A 19,551-nucleotide genomic window follows, 5' to 3' on the forward strand; every position below is an offset into this window, starting at 1 on the left:
TACTACGTCCTATAAAAAGTAAAGACCACTTTTAGCAACGCACGGTGGAAAATCAATATGATGATGATTAACCTGGGCTTGTTAGGGGAATATCTGTAAATAAAATGAAAATCGGGTTAAGTACGGTTCCTTTGAATTCCACTAAGAATTTGCATCCTTTGACAGATACGTATTTCGACCTCAACTGTAAGGTCGTCTTCAGTGTCTTGTACTTGACTCGACTTAAATCAATATGTTTTTCAAGTCCCTAAACCCAAAATAGAAACCACTGGTGGAAAGGCGGGGTGCTATCCTAAAGTAGCTCCCAACAAGGAGTGGTATAATAGGGATAGCGATGAGGACTCCCGTGGCGATGCTCTTAGATACCCAACAAGGAATAAAAAAAAAACTGTTCAGACGTGTCTTTCACGGGTATCGTAGCATTCATCTTGGTTTCACTAAGGCGACGTGAAACATCGTAAAGGAGACGGATGTTGCCAGTGTTTGCGGCTTTCTCGTCTTCGTCGGCTAGCGAGTCCGCCCTCACTCTTTTTCCCCGTCTTCATGAGCGTTTCACTTCCTTCTCGATAGCCGAATAGCGCTGACGGGCTACGACTTTGGCTCCTCGTGTTTTTGCTCCCTCTATCGCGCGCGGCATAGGCGTTCCTTCGCTCCTCTATCTTCCTCCAGGTATCATCTGTGATCCACTGCTTTCTCCGGTGTGTGTAGCTCTCCCAAATTATTTTCGACGGTGGCGATGAAGGCGTTCTTGATAGCGTTCCATTGATCTTCTACGCTTCCACCTTCTGGAATATCCGCAGCACGGTTCTCTAGCCCCTCGACAAAGGACCTTTTCAAGTTTTTACCGCAGCGTCTTCCAGTCGGCGTGTGTTGAACCGGTGCCCGACTTTCTCCTCCTGTCGATGGATCCCAGCAATGCGCAGTCGGATCTCGCCGATTAGGAGATGACGGTCGGACGCTATGTCGGCGCAACGTTTGTTCTGCACATCAAGAAGGCTCCGTCTCCGGCTGATGCAGATGTGGTTGATTTGATTTTCCGTGACGCCAACGTCGCCAACACGAGAAACCAATGACACTTTGTACACTGGTCGATGAGGAAATAGCGATCCTCCAATCACCATGTCATTGTTGCCACAAAACTCTGCAAACAGCTCTCCGTTTTCGCTCATTTCTGCGAGACCATGAGCGCAGCGAGTATAGCATTTGACTCAACGTCAATCTGTGTTCTCCAAAGTTCGGCCAACGGACTTCGCTGAGTCCTAGGATCTCAAGCTTCATACGGCATGCCTTATTGGCTAATTGTACGAGTTTACCCTGCTGGGTAAGGGTTAATACATTCCAAGTTCCAACTCTTATCCGTTGTTTCGCGCTTATAGTCGTTGCCGTTGAATCAGCTCGTAATCTTTCATTTTCGGTGTCTGTAACGGTTTTTGGGTTTCGAACAGTAGGTTGTTGGCCTAAGCTCCCCTATCCACCGTGGTGGGGCTGCCACCTTATACTCAGCCGCTGGATGCTAGAACAGACGCTGTTTGAGCCGCACCTCCTTGGTGAACAGACACTTGTGACGTACCTCCTCAATCGTGAACAGACACTTGTGACGTACCTCCTCAATCTAGCTGAAGTCAGAAGGATAACAGTGCCCCGGCTGCGTTACCAGCTAAGCACACAATTCTTAGTTGATGGTCTTTGCCATCGCTTGACCCGTGGAAGCATAAAGTAGGAACTTGTGAAGACCAGAGCTATGTTGGACGCTCTCCTTATCGACTAACCGTTTTGCAGACATAGTCCATTTTACGAGCCGATTTTATGAATGAACTTTGACAGGAGGTAGCGTCCAATAACCCGTAAAAATCAATATCATCATCAACATTGTTGTCACTTCGTAAAATGGCTCATTGTTGATTAGGTCGAGAATTAGGTGATTAATATTGTCGTCGCGGTTGAAACCCGAGGTTTCCCCACACTCTCTCTCTCTCTCTCTTCTTGGCGTAACGTCCTCATTGGGACAAAGCCTGCTTCTCAGCTTAGTGTTCTATGAGCACTTCCACAGTTATTAACTGAGAGCTTCCTCTGCCAATGACCATTTTGCATGCGTATATCGTGTGGCAATCATGAATCATATATTAAAGCTCCATTGGTAAAATTTTGAGCGAGATCGCAGTTTTCTGAAAGTTATAGAACTTTTAGTAAATCTTATAAGATTTTTGAACACATTTTTAAAACATTATATTTCAATATGTACTCAATGCAATTTTTTCAATATTTTTTGTGTTACGTCTTATACCTAAGGCTTTCATATGCAGCTTTGTTTGAGGTTTTATATTCACTACAAAAATATGAAAAATGTACTTATGTAGTTGACAATGTTTAAAAATTTACCATATTTTGCACATATAATTTGCCAAACGTTTTCCACCAAAAAAAGTGCATTATATACCTAAGGCTTTCATATGCAGCTTTGTTTGAGGTTTTATATTCACTACAAAAAATATGAAAAATGTACTTATGTAGTTGACAATGTTTAAAAATTTACCATATTTTGCACATATAATTTGCCAAACGTTTTCCACCAAAAAAAGTGCATTAACTGACGAAAAATCTATAGGACCTACTCTTCATATGTAGTTTAGTAGGTCCTGTATAAAAATATTACATTAGGAGAGTTTAAAAAAGTCGAAAACACTTGGTACTTTTATTGATCAAAATATGATAAATTTCCAAATGACACTCTGAACATAGGGTGGGGCGGGGCAAGATGGGTCGCGGGGCAAGATGGGTTGCGGGGCAAGATGGGTCAGTGTCATTTTCGGGCGCATTACTCTTGTTTTGATTATGTTAATAATTTTGTTACATGACCAGCATAAATATACAAAAGTTTGGGATATTGATTGAAAAATTATTCACTCTCATTAGAAATAAAAAATAAAATGTTTTTTAGCCATTTTTCTTAAGGCGAAACTGGAAGCATTTTCTCAATTTTTCGGTTTTCGATTTTTTATTAAATAACGAAGCAATATTTTCAAAATCGGGTTTCGTGCACGTGTAGAGTATGGATCAAGGTATCTTCTGAATTTTTTTGAGGTGGAAAATGTTTTCCGTTTTTGCAGAAACCATTTTTTCGTGAAATATTGTTCAAAAATGGTTTCTGCAAAAACGAAAAACATTTTCCACTACAGAAAAAATTCAGAAGATACCTTAATCAATACTCTACATGTGCACGAAAACTGATTTTGGAAATATTGCTTCGTTATTTAATAAAAAATCAAAACCCAAAAAGTGAGGAAATGCTTCCAGTTTCGCCTTAAGCGATACATTCCATATAATCTCCATATAATCGGCCGCGGGGCAAGATGGGTCACCTTCAATTTTGAACGTATTTTTAGAGCATTCAAATGATAATTATTTTTTATTACAAGACTATCTCATAAAGGACTTCAATCAAGCGGAATGAACGCTCAAAATTATAACATAAAATTATGATAATGTTTTAGTGAAAACATCAATTTTCAAGTTGCCTTAGGGCCACTCAAATCGTAAAGTTTTTTTTATATTCCAAATAAATTTATAAAAGGTTTACTAGTAGCTCTTGTTTATTCAGTATGGATATGGAGCATATATGAATACGGAACAAATCTTATATTTTGACGTTTTTCGTTGAGAAAATGTGACTTACTTAAAAGGTGACCCATCTTGCCCAGCACTTTTTTCACGGCGCAAAATAGATCACTTTTTAAAACGGCTTGTTTAACATCATATTTTATATTTAATAAACTTTTTATCGACTTTTAGCATAGCTAACTAGTGTATTAAAGAGTGGCAGACGAATACAAACCAATACGATTTGTATTTACAAAGTTATGGTGATCCATCCTTAGGTGACCCATCTTGCCCCGCTCCACCCTATATAGATTTTTCATATTTTTTGTAGTGAATATAAAACCTCAAACGAAGCTGCATATGAAAACCTTAGCTATAAGCTGTAACACAAAAAAAAAATTGAAAAAGTTTCATCAAGTACATATTGAGATATCAATAATAAATTTTGAAAACGACGTATAATCAATGCTACATCATTGATTATACGTCGTTTTCAAAATTTGTTACTGATATAATGTTCAAAAATCTTTTAAGTTTTACTTAAAGTTCTATAATTTTCAGAAAACTTATTCGATCTCGCTCAAAACTTTATCAATGGAGCTTTAATATATCGGTTATAATTGGTCAAAATTTCAGCGTTTTTGATTGACGTATAAAAAAGTTGTAAACATTTAAATGAAAAATTATGTTGACCAAAAAGTTACTGTATGGACAATTGTTTGATACACTGTAGTGCGCTGGACAGCGGACCTGACCCTCTATCCAGCGCACTGTGCCCGACGTACGTCCGACATACGGTTTAGGAGAAAAATCAATTTTCGCGTGTCAAAAATTCCTATTTTCTTCTTCTTCCTTCTAGGTGCTCTTTGTATTAGGCGCCGTCCACAAATTACGTAACGCTCTAGGGGGAGGGGGGAGTATGACCGAGCGTTACGGCCCATACAAAAAATTTCAGGTTCTCATACAAAAAAGCGTTACGGAGGGGGAAGGGGGAGTCGAAAAATGTCGATTTTAGCGTTACGTAATAAATGGATGTCGCCTTAACAAAGAACGAAAAATGGCGCAGCGAACTAGCGCTATATTGCCAGTTTGGTTTATATGGTAAGTGGGGGCAAGATGGGTCACCTAAGAAATGGATCCCTATAACTTTCTGAATATAAATCGCATTTCTCTGTATTCTACCACGACTCTCAGATACACTAGTCAGCTATGATATAAGAGTATAAAAAGGTTATAAAGTTTGAAACCTGCGTCTTGACAAACAATTTTCAAAACTTGACCCATCTTGCCCCACCTCATTTTAACGGGGGCAAGATGGGTCAGCTATAAGAAAACTCGATTTTCCTCCAACAAAAAATACTATATCTTCTAGTTTTTCTCTATACATCTAAGCTTCATAGACGTACAGATTACATGAAGAAAGTGTTGAAACATATCGGTAGATTATTCTCAGAACTAGAAGATTTTTGTTCGGGTAGCCATAAACGGACTTTGAAAACCTATATTTTTTGAAGGAAAATTTAAAAAATATGTTCTCAAATTTTCAGTGCTCTTATCGCTTCGATAATGTAGGTCACAGAATAGCCTTTCCATGAAAAATAAAACATTTTCAAAAACTATGCAAACATACCGAAAAATTAGGGTGACCCATCTTGCTCCGTCTACACAATACACGTAGTTATATGGAATGTATAGCATAAGGAGTAGGTCCCAGACCCTATAACGAAAAAATATTTTATTTTTTTTTTCTGTGCGAGGAACGTATAGAATTTTCAAAACAATATACCACTTTTTTGTGTATCCCCGTCGTTCATCTGGGAAAATTATTGAAAGATTCAAAACTTCTATTGTGCGATTGAAAACGGTACTGACCCATCTTGCCCCCTGACCCATCTTGCCCCCACATACCATACTCAATTAGAGTTTACTTTCTGTTGAGCACGCCGCGAACACAACCGAGCGTGTCGATCGCTGCAGTCGTACTGATTCCGATTTTCAACTGCACGAATAATATATTGTGTAATACTGGAACTACCCTTAACTAACGAGCCTGGATTAAACAAATTGGAACATCGATTCAATGTCATCGCCATAGTTCCAATCGAGCAGGAGACCTGTCACAACGACCAGGATTCGCCACTTTGGTATACTCGAGACACTTTACCCTTAACTAGTTTACCTGACCTGAAATTTTGACCAAGTTGGCAGGACGCTGGTCATACCACTTTCAAAACTGAACGGCAGGCGCAGGGATGTTTTGTTTCTTCTGCCTAGATTGTTTTATACTTACATATTATGTTTTTACAATTCCAGACCTTCACTGCATGGTGTAATAGTCATCTTCGAAAGGCCGGTACATCAATCGAAAACATTGAAGACGATTTTCGCAATGGACTCAAACTCATGCTGCTGCTGGAAGTCATTTCCGGCGAAACCCTACCAAAGCCAGACCGCGGTAAAATGCGTTTCCATAAGGTAAATAAATGTCATTTTCAGTTTGAAACTACATTTATGTCTTGTTCGGACATTTGTTTAGTGTATATTCAGTATTTACACATTTCATTAACAGTAGTTTTTGAAATATGTTTTGTGCTAGATTGCCAACGTTAACAAGGCATTGGATTTCATCGCATCTAAAGGTGTGAAACTAGTATCCATTGGAGCAGAAGAAATCGTCGATGGCAATTTGAAAATGACACTGGGTATGATCTGGACAATCATTCTCCGGTTCGCCATTCAGGACATTTCAGTGGAGGAAATGACAGCCAAGGAAGGTCTGCTGCTTTGGTGTCAACGCAAAACTGCCCCTTACAAGAATGTTAACGTTCAAAACTTCCATCTCAGTTTCAAGGTAAGAACTACTGACTACGGAAAACAAAATTTTGAAACATTTATATAACGTTAGTTATTTACATTTCTCTTCAATAGGACGGTCTAGCGTTCTGCGCACTGATTCATCGTCACAGACCCGATTTGATAGATTATTCCAAACTTTCGAAAGACAATCCCCTCGAGAATTTGAATACAGCGTTCGACGTAGCCGAAAAGTTCCTGGATATTCCACGCATGTTGGACCCGGACGGTGAGTGCTATATTTCTAATTATTAATGATTAGTAAAAGAAAACACTGAACAATGCAACATAATTTGCTTGATTGTGCATAATTGGTGATGGTAATATGTTTTACAACATTTTTATCTAGATTTGATCAACACTCCAAAGCCAGATGAACGTGCCATTATGACTTATGTGTCGTGTTATTATCATGCTTTCCAAGGAGCTCAGCAGGTTGGATATAGGAAAATTAGCGTCAATTCCACTGTCTCAGTGTTGTGTTATTTGGATTTGACTAACAAATATTGGTTAATATCAACCAGCATAAGAATGGGTACTTTCTTTGACAGTAGGTAATCCCTTTTATTGCTGTGTGTGTTTAGCATGTCACTGTATAAATAAATAACATTTCTCCGTAAACCATTCACCAGAAATTCATATCTCATAGAACTCATAGGACACAATCAGTAAAGTAATAGATTTGTAGTAGGTATTTCCTATTTTAAGCAAGCTTTTCCAATGAAAATGAAATGTTCAACTGATCATATTTACTGGATCCGAATCGGAATCCGAATATGCAAAAATGCTTCAGGTTTACGGTACGCATTTATGAGCCATAGTAAAAAATCTGGCCAAAAAGTGTTCAAACCAGAGTTGCTCTCTGTCACTATCAATGGAAGGCGAACCGCCGATTTTGATAGGCTGACTGCGATCCAAGTCAGCGTGTGTTCTGTTGAGTCACCGTCACTTTCCTTTTTCCATCACAAATGGACTGATTGTTGCCGGGGCCCGTGGCGTAGTGGCTACACGTTTGCTTCATAAGCAGATGGTCTGGGTTCGAACCCAGCCCCGGCACTGTCGTCAGTTGCTCTTTCCCCCTGAGAGCAGCTGACACTGACCCTCTTCTGAGCCCATGGCTCAAATGAACCCGAATACTTGGACATCGGCGAACGGCAACCCATAAAGGACCCCCAATCGGACTGGAAACAGGAACAGCCACACATCAACATCCTCGTGCTCATCATTCTACCATGATAGGGTAGAAAGTGAAAGCAGCGCAACGGAAACCAGTTCGATATAGTACAATTAAAATATAATACATTTAGGCGCTGTACAAAGTGTATGAACAGCTTCCAATTGGATTCGCTCACGCTAGGGACAATAGAGCTGTAAATTAGGTTAAGTGATTGAAGAATAAAAAAATGGACTGATTGTGACGGCGGGTAGATATCACTGATAGGCCATCTTTAATATTCGTTTAAAAATCAAAACAAACACTTACTTACCGTGATGAATTTCGAATATGGGGTACAGAATAACAAGTTTTCCATGTTAGTCATTAAAAATTTTGAGTTTTGGCTTAAATCGCCAAAATATCAGTTCAGTTGCGATGATAGTGCTCTGGAGTGCGAGTCAATATCAAGTCGTTGCCGGTCACTATCGCTTTGATATTGATCGGCCTACAATGATAGTGACGGTGGTGCAAAATCAGTAGTCAACTGACATGATCTGATATTTCGCAGCTCTGGTCAAAACGTTGTAACATCACGGTAGAATGTGTAATGTATAGAAGAATAACTCACACTCAACACGGATTTTTTAAAGGATGTTCAACATGTACAAAGTTGCTCGAATTCATACATTATTCGTTGACGGCCATGGACAATGGCAATCATGTAGAAGTTCTCTATACAGACTTCAGAAAAGCTTTTGATCGAATTGACGTACTAATGTTGCTTTTTAAACTAGAAAAAATAGGATGTTGTCCAGGTTATCTTAAATGGGTTGGGTCATATAGCGCATTTAGTTCACCACTGGACTATCGCACTAGTTTTTACGAGTGCGAAAACGCAAATAGAAGTGCGCGATTGCATCCAATCAACTTGGTGTCTTCAGAGCACTTATTCAGCATACATCGAAGAAATAGTGCGCCGAAGACATCAATTTGATTTGATGCAATCGCGCAGTTTTATTAACGTTTTCGCAGTTATGAAGACTCAGTGCGCAGTCCAGTGGTGAACTAAATGCGGTATACTAAAAACACTATATGCAAAGACACGAAATGTTCCAATTGGAATTCCAAATTTGCTGTCAATGTCATTCCAATCGAGCAGGAGACCTGTCAAACGCACTTTAAAAGCATTGCTCGACAGCATCATCGTCATCACGCGACAATCATCATCAATAGCAACAATCATCAGATTTCGTGTCTTTAGCATACAGTGTCTTTAGGTCATACCATTCCAACCGTCAACAAATAGTTACATATATACAAAGTAAAGACACTATATGCAAAGACACGAAATGTTCCAATTGGAATTCCAAATTTGCTGTCAATGTCATTCCAATCGAGCAGGAGACCTGTCAAACGCACTTTAAAAGCATTGCTCGACCGACAGCATCATCGTCATCACGCGACAATCATCATCAGTAGCAACAATCATCAGATTTCGTGTCTTTAGCATACAGTGTCTTTAATACAAAGGGGTAAAATCTCAACCTATTCAACTTACATCTGGAGTAGAAATCCTCTAATGTAGGATTACTAATTTGGAGTTCCTCAAGGATCTCATTTGGTCCCATTATTGATTATTGTGTACGTCAACGACATTTCCTTCATTCTTAAAAAAAAAAAGTTGAAGCTCTCATATATGCCGATGACATGAAACTCTTCCAAGAAATAGTAAACGATGAAGACTTGCACACTTTTCAACAAGAAACCGATATGTTTTATGTGTGGTGTAAAAAACCCTTTACAACTGAATGTGAAAAAAATTACAGAGGATACTCAAAATAACTGGGACAGGTAAAATTTTCACTTTTCAAAAAAATTTAATGTTCACCTATCTGTAACTATCTGTAAGTTTTCGAAAATTTGATGTTCTCAAATTTTTACTGTAAGTTCATCGACTAGTTGTGTATCAGTGGTCCACATTTGGAAAAGATCGGGCTATTCTACACGAAGTTAAAAAGAATCTAGAAAGGGTATAATTATCCGATAGCCAACTTTGAGCTGTTATATCTCCGGATTCAACAAACCGAAAGCAATGAAATTTTGATCATTTATGACTAATAAAACATTTGACTTTATTTTGAAATTATTGGTAAGAAAAAAAATTATAGCTTTTATATCCTTCACAAGTGGCTTGTGCAGTATCTGCTGTGCGGTCTAATGACCACCAGTATTTATACACTGAAGTTTTTTTACGCGGTCCGTCCTAAAAAAAACCGCGTTATTTGAAAAAACGTCGTTTTTTACGACGTTTTTGGAAATAACGCGTTTTTTTATGCGGGACCATTACCGTCGTAAAAAAAAATGTCAGTGTACTACCTTAGGTAGACATAATGAATCATACCTAGACATTTAGGTACTGTCATGAATAGTATACCAATAGGTATATATTATATGTACACAACCATTTAGCGATTTCATTTGTTCTATTTTGAAAAAATGAAAAAAATCATTTTTGAAAAAATGAAAAAATCATTTTTTTTAAAGAAAAATCGCCACAGGTTGTCCCTTAACCCCTAAAAATATGTCGATGAATGATTTCTGCTGGAAATTTTGCGAGGAACAAACCCTCTGAAGACCGCAAAGCGATCTAAGGCACGAGGAAAAAGTTATTGACTGAAAACCGAATGACATGCTAACGCTGTTTAACATGTAAGGAATAACAATAAATAATAAAATCTCGTCATTTTATCGATCGGGAAAGGCTTAATAACTTTTTCCACGAATGTCGCATTATTTTGCGGTCTTCGGAGGTCTGATTCCTCGTGAAGTTATCTACAGAAATCCTTCAACGACTTATTTTTAGGGATCAATGGGTGACCTCAAGCGATTTTTCTATGAAGAAGTAAATTCTCCCCATAGTAAATCGTATGAAAAACTAAGAATGGCTGGCGCTAAAATATAGTTTCTTCGATCGATCTGAAATTTTGCGCAGTTGATATGGGACCAAAATGGAACTCAAAAAGTATACAGGAGTTGGAGTTTTTCAGTTTTTGAGATTTTCCCATATAAACCGTGTACCAGGCTAATGTATATTGTTATTGTTTTGTACATGATTGTTAATAAAATAAACCGACCGCCGCGACAAGCACACGTACTTTGTGTTTGCTTCTGTGTGTTCTCCGCCGTACGCGATCCGAAAGTTCCCCCGGTGATTTGTCGGTGCCCCTGGGTAGCTCAGTGGTCCTTTGAGGACAGTGTTGGCCTCAGTGATTATCCAACAGATCATGGGCCCAGTGTGGTGAAGAACCGTAAAAGTGCTCGGACAGTCGCGAAGTGTGAAAAATCATCCCGCGGATGATTGCTTCTCTGTGGTGCCGGTCGGTGGGGGAGTAAAAATTAATTACTCGTTCGGCTAGTGCGATCAGCTGCTGCTGTGTGTGAAAAACAGCTGTTATCGGGACAGTGAAAAAGTGGCCGGTGGAATTATCGCCTGTTTGGCTTTGGTGGCGCCCAGAACGGAGAAGACAGTGCCGGCTAGACTCTGTGGTGCACCATTTTGTCCCGCAGCCGAAGTAAAGAAAGAAGATAGTGCCATTTTGACCCGCGAATCGAACGAACTGTTGCCGTAGCCGTGGTGTTCGACTGTGTGACGGAGTCTGTGTGTACCGCCGTCGGGTACGTTCGCGTGTGTTGTTGGCTGTACCTTCGTGGCTACAGTGTGCGCCAACAGAAAACGAAGAAAATCGAAATGGCTGAAAAAGTTTTGATTTCCCGTTTGGATAATCGGAATTATCAAACGTGGAAGGTGAAGATTCAGATGCTGCTGATAACTTTCGATTTGTGGCATGCGGTTTCGGAAGAGAAACCAGTGCCGGTGACTGCGGCGTGGTCGAAGGAAGACCAAAAGGCAAAAGCCTTGATAGTGCTGAATATCGAGGACAATCAGTTAGCCTTGGTGAAAGACGGAAAATCAGCTGTCGAAGTGTGGGAAAAGCTGAAGAAGTACCACGAAAAGGCTACGGTGACGTCGCGAGTGTCGCTTCTGAAGAAGCTCTGTAGTTTGAACTACGAGGAAGATGCGGATATGGAGAAGCATCTGTTCTCCATCGAAGAACTGTTTGATCGGCTATCTTGTGCGGGGCAGAAGATCGAAGATTCGCTACAGGTAGCGATGGTGTATCGGAGTCTGCCGGAATCCTACAACGGACTAGTGACGGCCTTGGAGAGCCGTCCGGACGCCGATCAGTCGTTGGAGTTCGTCAAGCAGCGGCTGATGGACGAGTACCACCGACGGGTGGAGAAGCGAGGAGAAACGTCCGAGGAGCGCCACGACCGGGCGCTGAATGTGCGAAGCAGACGAAACGGACGAGTGAGACAGCGAGTTTGCTACAATTGCCGGAAACCGGGCCACTTCCGGAGAGAGTGCCCAATGCTTCGTGAAGAAGAAAGAAGAGATCCGGAAGTGAAGATGACGGTGGCGAAGAAAAACACGGGAATTTGTTTTGGCGTGGGAGATCAGCGGAAGCGGAAGTCCTGGTACGTGGATAGTGGCTGCTCGAGCCACATGACCAGTGACCGAAATTTCTTTGTGGAGATTGACGATAAAGTGAAGCAGCAAGTGAACTTGGCGGACGGCTCGGTGTTGAGTTCCGCCGGTGTTGGAGGAGGCTTTCTGGAGTGCGTCGATGGAGACGGAAGAATTAACACCGTGAAAGTGGAGAACGTGCTCTACGTCCGGAGCTGGACTGCGGACTGCTGTCAGTCCGGAAGCTGGCACGGGAAGGACTAAAAGTGAACTTTGTGAAATCCAGGTGTCAGATCGTCAGTCGCAGCGGAAGAGTGGAAGCCGTCGCGGAGCATAGTGGAGAGCTGTATGCCCTGAGAGTGGAGAGCGGCAACCGTTGAAGAGGAGTTCGACCAAGAATAAGATTTTTATAACTGTTATGACGAGGGACTCCGATGCTAAGTGTTAAGAACTTTGTGTAACTATGTGACTCTTTGTGTGATACTTGACGAAGCAGAAGTGTTCGGTGCAGGAGGAGGAACTTTGTGTAGGCTGTGTTGTCCAATGTGAACTTTGTGAAGACTTTGTGAAAATGTAACTTTTGTAAACGGACTTTGTGATTGTGATGACCAACATCGAGGAGGAGTGTTGGAATATTTGGGCCAGCCTAATATATGTTGCGATGTTTATCATCTTGTCCTGCGCCGACCCTGCCTAATGTATGTATATTGTTATTGTTTTGTACATGATTGTTGTTAATAAAATAAACCGACCGCCGCGACGAGCACACGTACTTTGTGTTTGCTTCCGTGTGTTCTCCGCCGTACGCGATCCGAAAGTTCCCCCGGTGATTTGTCGGTGCCCCTGGGTAGCTCAGTGGTCCTTTGAGGACAGTGTTGGCCTCAGTGATTATCCAACAGTTTGAACGGTATTGCAATCGACAATAAACGTATCACAAACATTTATTTTTATTATCGAGAATTTGATGGCATATGTAAATTTAGTAAGAAGATAATATTTAATTAATTCTCGAAAAACTTTCATTGTTGCTGCTTGCTTGATTTACTTCTGCCGATTTGATTCGCGCTATTCTTTGCGATGCATTTCAGATTTCTTCGATTGCGCTGTTATTTTTTTTCAAAATTTGGAAAAAAAAGTTCGAATATAATTAGCAAACGTAAACAAAACAATAGAGCACGCAAAAAGTTTGAAATCTAGCTTTGTGGCAAATGTTGGAAGCTGTTGTAAACAAAATAAACAGCGTTGTCGAATCAACATATGTAACTTCCGCTCATCTCTATGTAGAGGATTTCTAGTAATCAACAGGTAGAAAATGCGTCAGAATCAGAGATTTGGGAGTCGTTTTCTATTAGTTTTTTTCAAGCCTAGCAGTACACTTCCGTTTTTTGAAATCTGTTTGCTCCGGCACGCAAGTAAAATGTTCGAAAAGTTTTTCATTCTTCGGTAGCTAAATAGAATCAATAGGGTTAAATTTTGAATTTTTATCCCAAGTATTGTACCAAATGGTTATACTAAGGATAAAACAATACATGATATATGGTAAGAAATTTGCATATATGCTCAACTAGGGCTGATTTCCTTGAAAATTACCGTTACATTAAAGATAAACGTCATAGAAAGTAAATTTTGGACAAAATTTATCATAATATGGATTTAAGCACGTTTCAGAAGTGAGGATGGTGTAAATCAACATGATAAGATGCACCCATGCTTCTTGAACACAACCAATCTCATTAAAACAGGTAAATGGACATTTTTGCTTAATATACGTTTTATTTTGTACAAAATAAATCGGCTTCGTACTCCACCAATACAGAGTATCATATGTTTCTCTTCTGTTCATAGTTGCTACTAGCAATGGTAAGGACAGGAACCTAATTTGTTTCAGCTTAAAACGATTGCTCGTTAAAATAAGACGAAATACCAATGAAATGGCGTGCGTGCCAGGTGAGATACACTTACGAGTGTTACAAAAAATAAGCGATCAGCAGAGAAGGATAAAGGACAAGTAATCCCAAAACATAAGCTGTATTTGTTCAGTGTTAGTTGGCCTTTTAATAAATAAATTTACTTTTTAAATCCTAATTACAGATGTGATATTAATTTAATTTGATTTTGTATCAGAACTTATTGAACACGGTGTAGAATCGATCCAGAAACAATTTCTACTATTTGCGCTTCGTAAATTAGATTGAACAAGGTTACCTCTTCCGTCTTATGAAGCACGATGCATGCTCATTAACATTCGAACAGAAAAAAAAGGATCCGAACATGCAATGATATCATTTGTAAACGACATCGTTTCGCAACGTATTGATTCGATAAAGCTTCTTTCAAAATTAAACTTTTATGCTCCCTCTCGACCACTACAAAATCGTAGTGTTTTTTTATACAAAATATCACCGAACTAATGTTGCTAAATTTGGTCCAAACAACCAAAACAACAACTTACAATACATTTTGCGAAACTATAGATGTTACCATGACGAAATCACAACTGAAAAAATATTTACATAAAATCGTAATTAAAAATAAAATATGCAAACAATTATAGTTTTAAGCTCAAGTTGTATTGAAACGGTCTAATAATGAAATAATACCTTTGAGAAACAAACCTAAAATATTTCTAATATTATTTCACATCATATAAATAGGCAACATTTTCAAATAAACCGTCTGTCTACAAATTTCTACAGTTCTTGGATTTGAAAAAAAAAACAAAAACACTCTGTAAATATTCATTAAAACCCGAAATATGTGGATTTTTTACCCATACTTGATTCAAATTCAATAATAAGGTTACTCCTTATGTTTGGGAGAGTAGCGCAACATACGAATCCAGGGTAAGGCGGATAAAACGGGTCGATTCACAATGTATCCACAGACAAACGAACGTGAAAAGTCACGAAAAAAAACCGTTAACCCGGGAGCGGTCGCGTCGTGTACTGAGTACACGCGCCATGAAAAATGCACGCTTGTGGTATAGAAATACAACGTGAGCGTGACTTCGCTGCAGGTAGTCGAAGACGCGACTGCTCGAGGGTTAAATGCCGAAAACCTAAACGAGCCGATTGCAAACGGGCTGAAATGGGCACACGGTAGAAACAACTCGTTCGTTTGTCTGTGGGTGATACACGCTTATTATCTAACAAAAGTTTGAACGTGTGTTTTGCTTCACTACCTAATTGTTGTGTGTTTTTGCTTCTACATTTCGCTGATTGCATCAATAGATCTCCAGAATACCGCAATGCCAGATGAACGGGCTGTCATGACCTATGTGTCATCGTACTACCATTGCTTCAGCGGCGCACAAAAGGTCGGTTGGTTGTTTTAGACCAGCTTGGTAATTCATATTTATATAACATTATTTATCATTGTATGTTGATTTTTTTTGTTTTTCGATTAACACAATAAAGGATTATTTTACGCAAAATACAGTGGAAAATGATATAGCAAGCAATTGTAAATCTTTTCCAATTTACTTTATATTCTCTTGTATACGAATAAATAATTATTGTTTTTGCTGTAGGCGGAAACTGCTGCCAATCGAATCTGCAAAGTTTTGAAGGTCAACCAAGAAAACGAACGACTTATGGAAGAATACGAGCGGTTGGCTAGTGATGTGAGTATCTTTAGAAAAATGAACTGCATAGAAGATTAGCACAAAGATTGTTGATGAAAGTGTGCGTTTGCATTAAATAAACTCGGCATTGTACACTTCACTTGCATCAATGGCAATGATATAAAGCAAACGAGAACTTCCCTGCAACTATTGTGTTACTTCATATAATTTGGGGTTCGCAAAATTAGGAGCAGCATTAATTATTACTTGTTTTACATTTAGCTGTTGGAATGGATTCGTCGCACTATGCCGTGGTTGAATTCGAGACAAACTGATAGTACGCTGGCAGGTGTACAGAAGAAGCTGGAAGAATACAGAACCTACAGACGCAAACACAAGCCACCACGAGTAGAGCAGAAGGCCAAACTTGAAACTAACTTCAACACTTTGCAAACCAAGCTGCGTTTATCGAACCGCCCAGCTTACATGCCAACAGAGGGCAAGATGGTCTCCGACATTGCGAATTCTTGGAAAGGCTTAGAACACGCAGAAAAGGCATTTGAGGAATGGTTACTTGCGGAAACCATGCGCCTTGAACGTCTGGAGCATCTGGCCCAAAAATTCAAGCACAAGGCTGATACGCACGAGGATTGGACCAAGGGCAAGGAAGAAATGTTGCAATCGCAGGACTATCGCAACTGTAAGCTGAACGAACTCAAGGCTCTCAAGAAGAAGCACGAAGCATTTGAGTCCGATCTGGCCGCTCATCAAGATCGTGTTGAACAAATTGCTGCCATTGCTCAAGAGCTGAAGTAAGTATCATGCATAGAGTGCTACACTAAAAATAATTCGCATCTAGTTTGTAAACGCCGCGCACATAGATTTTTGCAATCAAGCTTTGCACATAAATTTCACTGGCATAGCAAATAAAACCAGATTTCTAGGTCATCTTAGTTTCTACATGCAATGCACATAAATAACACTAGTTTACAGCATTTTTGAACTCGGTAAGCTGATGATCATTTTTAGTGTAGGATCATGCCCTGAGTTCGAAAACGCGAAGGAAAAAAATTACAGTAGAGCGGAAATTTTTTCGACTTTCCATACAAGGCTGATGATTTGAAATCGATTTTTGTTCTATTTTTAAGCAACGTCGCTCACTTCACACATTTCATTCTCCGTAATTAATGCTCCGATTGAGCTGAATTTTTTATTCTAACTCGCCCACATATGATATGTCAAATAAACGTCGAGAAAGAATTTTTAGATTGTTTTTTTCTTATTGAAAAAACTACATTTCTTCATATATTTTTGGAAATTTGGCTAAAATTTAAGGAGATCGTCCCTAAAACTCGCCAATATCTTGAATTTCATCAATCTGACGCAAAACCTGCGTTCAGATGATCAAATGCTATTGTATACAGCTTTTAATTTATGGAAAAAGATTTGACATTTGTTGAACAAAACACAAGATATTTGCATTTTAGTAAATTCCATTTTTGTAAAAATTGTAAAACTCGATATTGAGCTAAAGCTCAAAAACTGCTCTACTTTAAATTTTTTTGAAGCACGGTTTCGAAATCAGTACTAAATTGTGCTTCAAAAATTTTGGTCGTTGACAGAAGTTCACGACTTTCGTTTTATTTTGTGAACTAGTGTAATAAAGGTCCGTACTTTTTAATTTTGAAGGTAAGCCTATTGAATTTTATATGTCATCACAAATAAATACTATATGTGATTTTCTAGAAAATAAATAATTCAGACTAATTAATTTATGATGAAAAATGTATTTTGAAATAGATTTAAAAACAGTGATTGCGAGGGTGATTGCATGGATCTTTCCAAAAGCGATGTTTCGGTGCTAGAGCTTTCCAGCAGGGTTTGTTCGGTCCAAACGAAAATTTCTGCCAAATCTTCCGGAAGTTCGTCTGTGGTCACCGTGCTTTGCCGCGCTGTAACCTCGATCTGGATCTGTTGACATATTTTGATTACATTACGTAAAAGAAAATTATTAAAATAAGGTAAAAACTGCAAAAATTCGACCGGGAGACTTCAAATAGCGACCGTAAACTCCGTAAACTAGGCCATCAACAAAAGTCTTGCTCCACCATTTTTTCGTTAATGAAATGTTTTGAACGTTTTGAAATATCAATCGATACACTCAAAATTTATATTCAGTTAACAAAGGTTGTAAATGTATCATTTTTAGAATTTATAGCTGTGCATATTAAAAATATGTGCAACTCAATTATATTTAATGCAAACATTTTAAAATCTAAATGCCGCACATAAAATGAGGATTTGAACCACCGATTTGCTTTTATCTGTTTTGCGCACATAAAAACTAATGAAGTTTTCATTTCAGTATAGGGCGAATTTTTTCTCACACAAAAATGCACTCTAATTCAAAGGCTATTCAAATTGCATATGAAAATATTACCCAATCAAATTGGGTAAAACGGTCAAATAATTATAAAACTAACGTCCGGGGTAAGAGTGCAAATGTTTTCCTCGCAGTTTCACAACTACATCTACAAAAAAGGCACGCATACATTTGAACGTGATTACCACTATTGTTACATTCATCGACACTTAAACTAAGTGTTCTGTATATAATTATGCACTATCATCCCAATTTAGTAAAATAAATTTAAGCTATTATCAATATTTATTAATAACATATAAAATTTCATTTGCTTTAGCAAGCATGATTTTTACAGGTTTTATTTTTCACCTGTGTCAGAAATACATTTTTTAACCTACTCTAACTCCAACATAGAGGAGTTACTATACTACTCTTAAACTAAACATATAAAGAGCTAATCGTAGCAATAGAAGATTGCTTTGGCGAAAATTTGCAATTATTTCCGTTGACATCTGCTCCAATGCACAGTGTTTTATTTTGCCGATTTCGTGCGCTTTTTTAATAACTTTTCAACCGATGATTTTTGCGATATAGTTTCTTCGGAGAAGTTTCTACATTAAGCCTTCAGTACACGCTTTGCCAAATGTGCAAATATTTGGCAAAATTTGACAAATTTATTTGGCATGCGTGTACTGCCCAAATAAATTTGCAATAACATTGTTGTGCAAACATTTGCCCAACTTTGTCACGGCGAATATTTGCTAATATTTCAAATTGAGCACTTTTCAAGTAAGGTAATATAGCAAATATTTGGTCATGTTTGCAACTCCGATCAGTAATAGAGTGGCAAACATGTGCAAATGTGAGTTTGCCAATTGGGTTTTAAATTAAAAAAAATGTATTATTTTTTTGATTTTATACGAAAGAGCACCTTTTTCTGAGCCGCTATGATTTTTTTCAGATTTTTAAAACATCACTTTGGTACCTAAAATTAATTTCTGCTATTCTGCTATTATCAACGCATCCCCTGGCTTTCGCCCATCTGCGTTGTCTTTTCACTAGGCAATACGTCTACCAATTGATGTTTATGGGCTTGCCGGACCAAGTCATGTAGCTAAGCCAAACACCCCACCTACAACTGTTGGGTAGGCACCATTGTCCCGCCCACTGGTCTTTTACAGCTAGTTGTAGGTGCATGTGTGCGTGTAAGTGTTGGTGTAAGTGTGTTAGTGTTGGTGTATTGTAGGCGCCAACTCGTTCTAATCCACTCTGATTGCTAACACCCTATTGAACCATTACCCTTAAATCTGGCAATCTATGAAATAGAATGAGTTAAGCGCCTGTACATAAGTCAGTTAATCAAACAAGGAATATTAGTATTAAAGCGAAGATACAATGAAGCGAACCTCGAGAGCACAAACCCCAAGAACCAAATGACAGGCTGCGCGAACAGTCGATCGACTGGCCACCACCAGTGAATAACCAATCGAGCA

At 38.8% G+C, this 19,551-nt stretch overlaps 1 protein-coding gene across 9 annotated transcripts in view; it reads left to right on the forward strand.

Annotated features, from left to right (window-relative positions):
• Positions 1 to 19,551, forward strand: part of LOC109432788 (alpha-actinin, sarcomeric) — a 101,718-nt gene that overhangs the window by 60,351 nt on the left and 21,816 nt on the right. For 5 of the 9 annotated variants that reach the window (XM_062858702.1, XM_062858703.1, XM_062858701.1 and 2 more), the window contains exons 3-9: positions 5,911 to 6,072; positions 6,194 to 6,448; positions 6,526 to 6,679; positions 6,800 to 7,000; positions 15,362 to 15,447; positions 15,661 to 15,753; positions 15,976 to 16,505. In XM_062858702.1, coding sequence (XP_062714686.1) covers positions 5,911 to 6,072; positions 6,194 to 6,448; positions 6,526 to 6,679; positions 6,800 to 7,000; positions 15,362 to 15,447; positions 15,661 to 15,753; positions 15,976 to 16,505 — 1,481 coding nt within the window. The remainder of the gene's footprint in view (positions 1 to 5,910; positions 6,073 to 6,193; positions 6,449 to 6,525; positions 6,680 to 6,799; positions 7,001 to 15,361; positions 15,448 to 15,660; positions 15,754 to 15,975; positions 16,506 to 19,551) is intronic. The other 4 variants (XM_062858710.1, XM_062858706.1, XM_062858709.1 and 1 more) reach the window with 2 other exon arrangements.

The sequence above is a fragment of the Aedes albopictus genome, chromosome 3, assembly GCF_035046485.1.
Source record: "Aedes albopictus strain Foshan chromosome 3, AalbF5, whole genome shotgun sequence".
Lineage (NCBI taxonomy): Eukaryota > Metazoa > Arthropoda > Insecta > Diptera > Culicidae > Aedes > Aedes albopictus.